We start from the raw sequence: 12,748 nt of genomic DNA, 5'->3' as shown, positions 1-12,748 counted from the left end.
CAAAAATACCCCGTCTTGCCCCACGTTATATTTTTTATAGAAATAATTCATAAAAAATACTTTCAATGTTAAAGTGATTTTGCACATTGGACACTACTCAAAAACAAACAATTGAGCTAACACAAAAACGCACGCGCTCACACCTGCTGTCACTGGCGCACTAAAGCTCAATCATTTAAGCCTTTCTATCGGCTCATTACTCAGATTCCTAAGATGTATAGTTTTGCATATAAGTGGGGGGACCCGTCTTACCCCGCGACCCCATCTTACCCCGGGTTCCCCTATATGCAACAGGTTCGATCCGGGTGAGACCATCAATTAGATTTTAAGGAATTGTGATGTCCAATTTCTGCTGTCTATATTTTATAAAGCTGATAATGATCACCCGTTGGTGTCGGATCATCGTCATCTGACCGTAATGGTCTACTGCTGGACATAGATAATATCCTAAAGAGTACTTACTACAGGACTTATTCTTATAATTGCCGATTCCTGTTTATTTATTTATTTATTTAATACTTTAATGCACAAATATGAGATATTAGTGTACAAAAGGTGGACTTAATGCTAAAAGCATTTTCTACCAGCCAACCTACAGGAGGTACAAGTAAAAAGTTTAAGGTCACTGCCTATTTTTTTTTGTAAAGCCTACTTATTTTCCCACTGCTGGGCAAAGGCCTCCCCTTTCATCTTCCACACCTTTCGATCCTGTGCACCATCAGCCCAGTTGTTATCAAAGTTGTCAGGTCGTCCCGCCATCTCCGTACCATCTAATTGTCTATACATATACATATACTAGGACCAGAATCATAATCACATTTTGACAGTTTTTTTGTCTTAGGTTTGTTTGTATTAGGTAGGTAATTATCTAATTAATAAACTATCAATAAAAGAAGAAAGTTTCCTTTTACGGACTTACCCTTAAAACTGAGTGCATATTCTTCATAAGTTTGTAACATTTGACCTGAGAAATTATGTCTTTTCATTGTGTTTCAATGTAAATTTAAGTTGTTCAGTTTATTGATTGGTTTACTTCCTCGATATCTGGATCATTTATTGTCATTCATTGCAAATTGCTACTGGCGGCCTGCATTGTTTCATCCTGTGACCATCAAACATGGGTATGTGTGGGTGTTGACCTCATTTTCTTTAATTTCATTTAATTAATTAAAAGCATAATTATTGAAGCAAAGTCCATTGATGGGCGAACGAGCGCGGTGCACGTAAACAGCTTAGTAATGAATTTTCGATTAGAATAAAATGCAATTAATTAGGTTTCTCTTCTGTTTTGAATTTTATACATTACCCATGTGGGTAACTAGGGTCAATATTTAGTGCCCCTATTTTTTATATTAGCTGTGTGTTACGGATAAGATTTTTTCCACTGATTTAAGAGGCCGTGGTCTACGCATGTTCCAATGAATTCTTTAGAAAACAGAATTTTTTGTAAGTAAACTACATATATTATACAATTATGCTACGTGTCCTTATGGTGAAAGAAATCATTTGAGGAAACCTGCACATCAAGATTTAGCACCTTTAACCTGGGTATATGAAGCCACCAACCCGCAGTGCGCCAGCACTCAGTGACCTCAGCGTGGGAGAAAATGGTCCAAGTTTAGGACGGCAGCTTAGACCTTAAGGAGATAAATATTATTTTTAAGAGCGCAGGTACTAACACCCGCGAATAGTGACCTTATTTACAAAACCAAAATACGAAAGAGGTTGCTTTTATTTCTACAGGATGTTGCAAAAAAGGGTATACTAAGCCGAAACCAGCTTGTTATAGCTAAGCACGAAAAGAAAATCAGAATTTCAAAATTCGCGAAAAAAATAATCATTTTCCATAGAAACATTGTTGATCACGTTACTTTTTACTATGGAGAATGACTTCTGTTCTCGCGAATTTAAAAAATTCTGATTTCATGTTTGTGTTTAGATTGAAGGCTATATATATTATGTATTCAGTATTCATGATATTCAGTAATCTCATAATGTTAATTGATCTGTAAAAGCGCCTTACTAAAAAAATAAACCACCTCAAGTCATGATAAATTGCTACCAAAAAAATTCAAGGCTCTTTAATTGAATTAAATTACTAGTAGTACTAGGGTGTAAAAAAGTGGGTTAGTAAGATACAAACGGAGGACTCAGACATCATCAACCTGAATAACATTTGTACTACAAAATTTTGTAAAAAAATTGGTACACATACAAATACCTACCTGGGAAATTATAAGAGAAGTATCCTTAAAGTACCTATCCCATTGCGTGTTGTCATAGTAAAAAGCAACAAACTGCCTATCTATCATTTTTTTTCGACATTTTTAAATACTTAGTGAACAAAAGTTTAAAATCACCCCCTGAGTCACCCGCTTTCAGCTCGTGAAATGTTTCTACGTCCGCGCCCCATAGAGCCGTCTTTGAAGCGGCCTCCACACCGGCGAGAGAAACGCGACGAGTTCACATTTTGTTATAGTTTTCAGATAATATCGCCGTGTGGAGAGACCTTCTATGAGAATAGGTGGCTTGATGATAGTTTCGTCGCGATTTCTTCCCCTGTGGAGACGGCCCCTTAGGTCAGTCCAACCAGGGAGGTAAAAATGCTGAAGAGGTATAGTCTTTAACAGTGCATCATCAAGTGCATTCTTTGATGACGATATAATATTATTATTATGAAATTTTTTCATAGTGAACCACCCGGTAAGTAGTTATATTTTTATTTGATAATGATAATTATGGATGATGAAGTGTGATTAGGTATCTGACTATAATTTAGCAGATATAATAATTATTTATTATATTTTAATTACCTATAGGCATAGATATCTAACATCGCTCTTGTCATTCTGTACCCGTATGGTACTTACTACCTAGAACTAGCAAGTAACTAGTAGTAGGTCCAGTCAGACAGTAAAAGTTACTTTATCCTTTCGTAAATCGCTTGTGCAACACTAAGGACATGTAATCAGAAATTTAAATAATAAATAAGATAAGAATCAACAGAACTATGTACCTGCATATTTTTATGACCGTAATTGTTGTTTACAACAATAAATTGATAAAGCTCGCAGCTTCCGAATTCCCAAAACAAACTGGTTGGTGCAACCGGCGCCGGATGCTAATAAAACAGAAGTTTATAAAACAACACAACTAATTTCTTCACCCATTAACATCACGTTTTACAAGATCACTTAAGGGCCCGTACAGGGTGACGTGCCGCGCCAATTTTGGGTTTTCAATGCTCTTCACACAGCACACGCAGTGACACGCACACATGTAAGTTTGCACAGTGGGTCGATAAACTTTTACTCGCCAACTTTATTGACAATTATGTTCAAGTACATTTTGGGTGATTTTAGGGTAGTAAGTATAATTCTTACTTACACTGGTAGGCACCAGGAAAGAGTAGAAATTAATAGGGGTGCCACTTTACTCTATACTCGGAACCCGATTAGCTTTCTCAAACAAATGTGGTATTTACTTGTAGAAAGGTAACTAAAAGTATTAAAGTGTAGATAATAAGTTTCGGGCATCCTCCAGCCAACTGAACCCCGACGACAAAGCAAAGTAAATACATAGTGTCGCAAAAGGGCTATACTAAGCCAAAAGGGGATGACTCAAGGGGTCATTCTGAACAACTTTTGTTCTACGAGATTTGCAAATTCGCGAAAAAAAATATTCGTTTTCCATGGTAAAAAGTCACATGTCCAACAAAGTTTCTATGAAAAAGGTTTTTTTTTGTTAATTTCCAAAACTCGTAGAGCAAAAATTCAGAATGACCCCCTGTCTTACTCCTTTTTACCCGACTGCCGAAGGAGGAGGGTAATGTTTTTTGATTGTATGTATGTATATATGTATGTTTGTCTGTTTCTTTGTTCCCTCCTGTAGCCTAAACGGCTTGATAGATTTTGATGTATGAGGTATTGTTAGAAGCGTATTGATGGCGCGATGGCTATAGGCTATGTGACGTTCCATTAAAATGTACATAGCGCCCTCTTGAGGACATAACGTGATAATCGAAAAAATAATAATTCAACTTTGCCGTGTAAGGTATCAAATGAAAGGACTTGATTTTCACATTACAAAAATATGCATATTGAAGGTATTTAAATAACAACACCAAAATTATTGAAATAAAAAATGATCATGAACTACCTACCGACGTAAAATTTCATAAAATAAAAACCGGCCAAGTGCGAGTCGGGCTCGCGCACAAAGGGTTCCGTAGCAGCAAATATAATAAACTTATTATGTCAATTTATACACCTGGTGAATGGAGCCTAAACTCTCCCGATATTTTGCCTTAAAATTACAGTTAAATCAACCTATCTCAAAAACTATAAGAGATACTTTGATCAAACCAAAAATCGTTGAAAGAGTTAATTAGCATGCATCACCTCTATTTTTTTTAGAATTTTATACCCCGTAGTTATAAAAATAGAGGGGGGGGGGACATACTTTTTACGACTTTGAGAGCTGATATCTCAAAAACCGTTCACTTTAAGAAAAATGTTTTTTAGAAAACTTTATATCATTTTAAAAGACCTTTCCATTGATACCCCACACGGGTATGTACATCGAAAAAAAAAATTTCATCCCTCAGTTACATGTATGGGGGGCCCCACCCCCAATTCTTTTTTTTACTATTCAGTGTCATATTTTTGTAGCGGTTCATACAACACATATTCCCATCAAATTTCATCACTGTAGTACTTATAGTTTCCGAGTAAATCGGCTGTGACAGACGGACAGACGGACAGACGGACAGACGGACAGACGGACATGACGAAACTATAAGGGTTCCGTTTTTGCCATTTTGGCTACGGAACCCTAAAAACAACTAAAAAGTTACAAATAAAAAAATACAATTATAAAAAACTAAAAACCTGACTGTACGCTAAAAACATGAAAACCACCAACTACCAATGCACCAATAACAACCAATGACCAACTTGACCGCCACTCAAGGCCGTTTTCTAAGTAACATTCAGCTAAATGGTGAACCCTCTGCTGGTATAATTTGTTTATATACCGCTTTTTCAATACCTGTAAGTACATTTTTTGGCAGCATAATATTTTTACTTAATTTTAGGGTTTCGAACGTCAAAAGAAAAAAAGCAACCGTTATAGGATCTCTTTGTTGTCCGTCTGTCTGACTGACTGTCTGTCACCGCCCTTTTTCTCAGAAACGGGTAAAGATATCAAGCTTATATTTCGCATAGATGGGGAGTACCCCAAAAAAAATATTATGGTACTCCCTGTCCCACTCAAGTAAATTGGGGCTTATATTTTTTCCAGTTATTTTGATGTGTATCCTTTTTTTTTCTTTGTTGTTTTGTATAAGTACCTATGTGTTTCTTTTCTTTAAATCTGTATTTTTTTTTGTTGTTGCTGTCTATGTGTCGAAAAAATGTATCTTTATCTTCAAATCACGCCACCTATCGTTTGTTTTTTTTGTGGCTACTGTCTATAGAAGAAATTCCGTCATTGACAATTTTACGTTACGAATTTATTTTATTTTTATTTTTACATTTTCGTGGAGAATCAACAGCATTTTGTTAATAAATAATTATTACTTATGAACACATAACAACTTGATGCCATTAACAGAATGAACTTAGTAAACCCAGTAAACCTAACACATCCAGAGGAAAAACAAAATCTCTTTCTCTCTCTCTGAAAAACATACTTAATAGCCCAAACTCGATGCTTTTAGCTATTAACATCTTTGAAATAAAATTGAGCCACCACCGTGTTACTGCCCTCATCAGATCCTCACGAGACCATACCTCAACCAGCACCAAGAGACTGTATTTTTGATCCCTAACCTAATGTTCGTGCGTATTGTCATCACTTAGATCCATTCGCTATATTCCTGCTCCTCATCAGACCTTTACGAGACTGTAATATCACGAGAATATTGCACACTATCTAATTTAATTTAATGTATTGAATATACTGGAAGAATTATGCTTCCTCAATTTCAAATCAAATTATGTTGGTGTCATAAAAGTTGAAAAAGTGCAATGACAACCAATGTGCAGTGGTTTTGTATCTGTACACGATAAGATCGCGAGCTGTCAGTGCTGCCTAAACCGACGTGACCCTTCTTTGGAGGCCAGCGGCCAACTGAGTCAAACGTCACTTGTGTTTATGATTTTATAACACAGAAAGCCGCCATAGATATTTGTATGAAGATTTGAGGGAAAAAAATTGCTCAAGTTTGGGATTAATTTACACAAAATAAATGTGTGTTTATTAAAAAACAAGGTATTTAGCGCCTAGTCCAAGCCTTTAACTTTATAATATGATAAAAATCATATGAAAATTCTTTATAATTACGACACAGTTGTTACAATACGGGAGTGTGATTGACTGGTTTTTCTTGATATTCTGAAATTAATTTACAGTTATCCATAATCATTTACTTAACTTCGAATGATTCAGCACCTAGCTAGACTCTTCAACTACCTGTGTGATTTTTTTCAAGGCTGTAGAGCATCATTTACTACATAATTCTATGACAATGCCAACCCTCGATTCCCTATTGCAGACCCTTAATTCAAATCATTATGTAATTGACGTAATAATAGCGATAGGATTTATCAATAGTCGATGCGTATCTTGTGGCCATAGCAAATAATTAACGAAGATTCAGTGTCGTTCCGACTAGCGGAGACGACGACGGGAGCGACGAGCGAGCTGGCTCTACACAGTGTTGTAATATAAAAAAGATTGATAAGATAAATTTGTAGCATATCGAGTGCATTGGCTTCTCAAAAGTTGTAGAACCGGCGGCGTACCAGCGCGCAGTGTGAACGCAGTCGGGGCCGAGCGATGGCGGACACCAAACAGCCTGAACTCGAGAAGTTCACCAAACAGGAGGAAACTAGTGACAACCATGGAGCCAGCAACACAGCGTTTCGTAGACAGGTGTGTGGATAGTCGCAAATGCAAATATAATAGTGATGTGTGCTAGTGTTCATTCACCTTCGATATCAACACGTGAAAGGAATCGGGTGCAATAAACTTTTTATCCCTTTGTTACTGTAAATGTGGTGCAATTCAAATTTTAAAGTAACTTCCCGATTTTTCTTGATTATTCTGGTGATCTTTACCTTTACAGATGTTAGAAACATTGTTTACAAGTTCTTCCCATAGGCCGAAAAACAATGACAAGAATGTTTTAAATTCCTTCATTTCATTTGATAAGTTGGTAGAGGTCCAAATATCACTTGGTAACGGTAAATACCATGAATCAACTAAAAATAAACACAAAACAAAAGTAAGTTTACTGGTCCGACAAGTAAACAAGTAGGTAGATAAATATATTTAGATTAAATTCATTTTACCGTGTACCTTACCTAATTTGTATAATTTTAATTGGGTATTAACGATATTGTTACAATATAATTAATAATTGAATGTAAGGTATGTAAAATTGTACATAGCTAAGATAAGAACAAAGAAAATTAGTGTTTGCAGTATGCGTAGTACTACGAGAAAGTACATAGAGTTTCGGATAGAGCTACGCGGCCACCGTAGCATTCGTTTATGGCACAGATTTGCCATCATTTTCAAATATATTTTGCTTGCATATCCGGTAGGTAGTGCATGAGTATTATATTCCTTTTCACAGTAGCCATCAAAAAGAAACATTCTTCTTTGCACTTAATTTTAATGTGTGTAAAATGTGTTAAAAATTAGTTACATTTAAAAATGAAAGCCCCTGAATTCATTGTCCTCTGGAAACCACAGTGAACATTAAAGAGTTAATAGGATGCAGAGCTGCTTTTTTAATGAATCATTTTATAGGATCTTGTAGACATGTACTGGTTAGTAATATTCATAATAAACTAATGCAATCATTGAGCAAGAAAATAAAATACAATGCAATAGTGGTCCGCCTTCGAACCCTGCAAATGGCGTCTCAATAATATTTACATCTCGAAAACAAAGAAGGCCTTGAACTGTCCCTACACTCAGTGGAAAAATGGTGACCAAAGCTCGTATAAATGCTAAATATAGGCGTTTATGTTTACTACCTTATGAGGTTCCTGCGTGCTTTAAAAACAAGTTCTCGAAATAGGCTAATGCGGACCAGAGGAAAGTGAACGGAAAGGAATCCGGTTCGTTATTCATTATTCTAGAATCAAATTTAAATAAATATTAATGAAAAAGAAATGTTAACATAAACTCAGGATAAATTACGAGGATATCATATTATTATTATGTAAATAGAAGCTTAGATAACGAGGGGTTACACGTGCAAATTAATTTTACTTTGTTTAGTTCAATACTCCGCTGCAACGATAATTATACAATTGAATCGGCATTATTGAACGAAATTATCATACTCGGTGACGGTATTGGAAATTAATTGAAAACAGATTACTTGTTGCATTCATTGCAAATGTGTGATTAGCATAAACATTGATAACATTGATTACGAGCGTGATACTTGATTAATATATTATTTTTTTGCACTTCCCTGCTTTCTGACTCCCACTTCTGCTCCTAAACCTCCTGCAGGTTGACTGGTAGAGAATGCTCTTAGCATTAAGACCACCTGATTTTACATTTACTTTTGTAAATCCTACTAATATTATAAATGAGAAAGTTTGTGAGTATATGTGTGTATGTGTGTTACTTCTTCACATCAACCGATTTCACAAAATTTGGTATGGAGTTAGCTGACACCCTGGATTAACACATAGGCTTTTCATCGGGGAATTCCCAAAACTTTTTAAAGCAAAGCGGATCCCGCGGGGACAGCTAGTTGTGCGATAAAAGTATAAATAAATAAATAAATTCTATTACAGGCGTTCATCGCTCTCGGCACGTTCATGCTGACCCTGGGCGCCGGGGCCACCTCGGGCTTCTCCGCCGTGCTCATCCCGCAGCTGCAGCATGCCAAGTTCCAGGGACACAAGTTCAACACTGAACTCATCTCCTGGGTCGGTATGTTACTCTGCCTGTTTTTTCATACTTCATATTATCAGCTAGCCTAGCACAGGGCGGAAGACTCGCACGTCAAGATGTGAAAAGTTCTTCTTCACGCTCGCTCTCGATGCCGCGCGATGTGATGGGAGCGCGATGCGAAACTTTTGACACGTCTTGATGAGTGCGTCTTGAGCCCCGTGATAGCCATTTTGGTTCTGCTAAAACAAATGACTCACAGGTTTCCTCTTGTTGCAGCGGCCATGTCTTCGCTTCCATTGTTCTGCGGTAACATAATATCAGGATACTTGATGGAAAGATTCGGAAGGAGACGGTCGCAGATCATCCTGGCGGTGCCGTTCGTCGCCGGCTGGGTCACCATCGGGTTCGCTACCAACATTTACCTCATTTTGTTCGGGAGATTCCTCACGGGACTGTGTCAAGGATTACTCGGTCCTTTAGGACCTGTGTTTATCGGAGAAATCAGCACGCCGATCTACAGGGGATTGTTCTTAGCCGCATTATCTCTAGCGATAGCAACTGGAGTGCTATTGTCTCATGTGTACGGAACTTTTCTGCACTGGAGTCCCGCTTCATTACTATGTGGTATTTTTCCGTTGATCGGAGGCATTATCATATTCTACGCCCCGGAATCGCCGAGCTGGCTCGCGTCCAAGGGACGAATTGACGAATGCATCAAATCATTCCAATGGTACAGAGGTACCGCCCCAGAAACGAAGATGGAACTCGACAAAATGTTATCAGACCAAGCGCAAAAACAGAAAGTGAAGAATAATCTGAAAACCTTACGAACGAATCTGAAGAAACCTGAATTCTGGAAGCCAATGACTATTATGGTGGTTTTCTTTATTGTGACGCAGCTGTCGGGTGTTAACGTGATTTGCGCTTATACTCCTATAATGATGAAGGAGCTGCTGGGGGGCCACAACAGTCGCCACGACTACACCGCCATGCTGGGCATCGACGTGTTGCGCTGCGTGTCTCTCGGCACCGCCTGTGTGCTGCTCAGAAGACTCGGCAGACGACCAATGGCCATCTTCAGCGGTGTTCTCACCTCAATATCCCTAATTGCATTAGCCATGTACTTATATCTAATAGAGACTGATGTCATCAACCATATTTCACCATTCATATCACTCGGCCTCATGGGCATCTACATGATAGTGTCCAATTTGGGAATAGTCCCTCTCCCCTGGAACATGGTGGGAGAACTATTCGCGACGGCGACTAAAGGATTCGGTTCCGGTATAAGTGTCATGATGACGTCCATAGCTTTCTTCGGAACCGTGAAAACAGCGCCTCATTTATTCGAGAGCATTGGGTTCCACGGCACATACTTCTTCTACGGAATATCTACTTTGTTAGGAACAGTTTTCTTGATATTCTTCTTACCGGAAACTAGAGGCAAGACACTATTGCAAGTTGAAGAGTACTTCCGATACGGAAAGAAGGGGAAAACAAAGGAGAGTGAATTGAAGCCTTTAGCTAATGTTTGATTTTATAAATGGTCTCATAAGAAGGAATTATTACTAATCACATCGATGTAGGTACCGATTCTAGTGAGAAGTTAAGCGCTGGTCCTAAATGTGTTCTATCTTACATAATGTCTAAATGTTGACGCTAACTTTGCCAAGTGTTCAACTATAGGCATAACTAATTATTTATTATCTATTACTAAACTAAATGATTATAATGTATAACCATTAACAAAGGCAATCTAGTGAAACAATCGAGAATTGATTACCTATTGTAAATTGTAATGAGGGCATAGAAGGGAATTACTGATAACGATATGTGTCACTGAAGACATTACGACGAGTATTTCTCACGCTATTCCAAGGATGCTAGTGATATTATCTGTAAGATAACTATTGCATTAGATATGTTTATATTTACTGATTATACAGTAGATTAAAATGCCATAAATTAGGTACATAAGTAACTTAGCTTTATACGACTTTAACTGTGACCTCGATAAAGAGATTATAGTTTACGAAATAAATTTATAATTTTTGAAGCTGGTCATTTCTTTTATCAGTACATGTATACCTAGTATTATTCACCCTCTATAAATGTTAGCAGCAGGTCTATTTCACGGTCGGGTGGTGTCGGCAAGTGCCGAGGCGCGTGGCTGAATATTTTACCTTGGAAGTGCTAAATTATGAATTTCTTCCTGTTGTGACACGTGGCGTGTCTGAAATGCCACCGGGAATTCGTTTCGCATCTGCAGTTTTTGCACTATCTATTCTCAGACTGAGAAAGAATTAAGTATACTATAGTTAATGTTAACTTAAATGTATGGCATTTGTTTGATTAACAAATTTAATCTTTTAACATTTTGCCGTAGGTACATGTATTTTATAGTTTTAGGGTTACTGTACCTGAAAAGGTTATGAATCCTGTGAAGGAATCTAAGAGTATAGGATCACTTTGTTGTCCGTCTTTAAAACTATGAAAAACCATCAATATTTTTACATAAAAAAGCATATATTTATTATACATAGCACAACTTATTTAGTTCCGTTAGAAGTAGGTGCACTTATGGAGAGTTCTCACGGGCGCGCCTAGTTTTTGCTGAAGATATTCACAAAAACCACCGAAGAGCACATCTGGGGAACAATTTAAGTTATTTTAAGAAAGTCCTTCCTTATGGTTAAGACGTAGAGCGAGGAAGTGACTAAAAACTTTGTCATCTTGCGATGTTTGCTTGGGTGCAGTAAATTAAAACCATCGCAGACACTTGAGTCACTTTTATTGCCATTAAGCAATGATATGGCTTAGAGAAACAAACTCATAATCTTATTACTATGTTTACTCTGTTAACAATATAGCGTGCGATATTGGCTGTTACATAACGTCTCCAGACAAAAATTCCAATTGGCGCTCGCTCGTACTCGGCTATCGGAATTGCCCCTAATAAATAAACTATCTGTGAGTACTTCATTAGCCCACTTTACTATGCGATCAAAGAATGCATCGATTGATTACCTCCATTTTCCTGTCAGGCAGTTCCTGTGCTCTTTGTTTATCTGGTCCCTGGAGTGGGACGATGCAAGCCCGGGCCGCCATGGTTCGAGCGAAACGAATAACTTTAATATTTTATTATGCGCCCGCGCACGTGGCCAAACGGAAATCTATACACGTGGAACCAATTAGAAAAATGTTTAAAAAACGACATAAAAAGTGGTTAAGGCTTACCCTTTCATAGATAGTTGTGGGTACAAAGGTTTTTTTAAAGGTAAAAAATGAAAGTGGAATGTTAATATAATGCAATTTTGAATAAAAATAATGCAGTGTAACTTGAATAATTTATAAATTAATTTGTATGTAGTGTAGGTGCCTACAAGCAATTATTATTTTTCTTAGCAGATAAGTTTGGTATGATAATGATAATTTATGAATTTGTCCCGTGAAAAGGTTTCGCGCAATAAGATCTATAGCTGTAGGTATAGCATAATTAAAAAATACGTGGATATTTAGGTATATTTAAATAATAAATATATTTACTTATATCTATAATATGTATATTGCAGTACAAATTATATTATGTATATATTACCTAATTTTATAAAAAGATATCTCTTTCGTACCTATAATAGTGACGGCAATTAATGTTTGATATGAGTTTTATTTTGATAAATTACTGCTTAAATGACGAAATGGTGTTTGTTGAAGGTTCTTTGAACTCAATCAGTAAATTTTGAAGGTAAATTTGATTAAAGATATGACTTGATTTAATAATCACTAGGCGTGACAAGAAAATATTCATAATGTTTTGCCTTGA

The 12,748-nt window shown here is 36.9% G+C and overlaps 1 protein-coding gene across 2 annotated transcripts; it reads left to right on the top strand.

The window, feature by feature from the left end:
- Nucleotides 1–6,656: 6,656 nt before the first annotated feature.
- On the top strand, nt 6,657–10,981 carry LOC105397995 (facilitated trehalose transporter Tret1). Of its 2 annotated transcripts, XM_011570036.3 has the most exons (3): nt 6,657–6,936; nt 8,826–8,964; nt 9,202–10,981. In XM_011570036.3, the coding sequence occupies exons 1-3, from the start codon at nt 6,841–6,843 to the stop codon at nt 10,458–10,460; spliced, it is 1,494 nt and encodes a 497-aa protein (XP_011568338.1). In that variant the 5' UTR covers nt 6,657–6,840; the 3' UTR covers nt 10,461–10,981. The 2 variants fall into 2 exon arrangements, with proteins under 2 accessions (XP_011568338.1, XP_011568339.1); XM_011570037.3 differs by lacking the exon at nt 6,657–6,936 and having other exon boundaries at nt 8,822–8,960.
- The last annotated feature ends 1,767 nt before the right edge of the window (nt 10,982–12,748 follow it).

The sequence above is a fragment of the Plutella xylostella genome, chromosome 13 (genome assembly GCF_932276165.1).
Source record: "Plutella xylostella chromosome 13, ilPluXylo3.1, whole genome shotgun sequence".
Taxonomy (NCBI): domain Eukaryota; kingdom Metazoa; phylum Arthropoda; class Insecta; order Lepidoptera; family Plutellidae; genus Plutella; species Plutella xylostella.
This window is presented reverse-complemented; position numbering and strand designations above follow the sequence as displayed.

Bases quoted from the DNA above. Each gene is read 5' to 3' on its own strand.
- LOC105397995 (XM_011570036.3), top strand. From the start codon at position 6,841: ATGGCGGACACCAAACAGCCTGAACTCGAGAAGTTCACCAAACAGGAG. The intron at 6,937-8,825 runs GTGTGTGGATAG...ATTCTATTACAG, and splicing joins ACACAGCGTTTCGTAGACAG to GCGTTCATCGCTCTCGGCAC. The intron at 8,965-9,201 runs GTATGTTACTCT...CTCTTGTTGCAG, and splicing joins TGAACTCATCTCCTGGGTCG to CGGCCATGTCTTCGCTTCCA.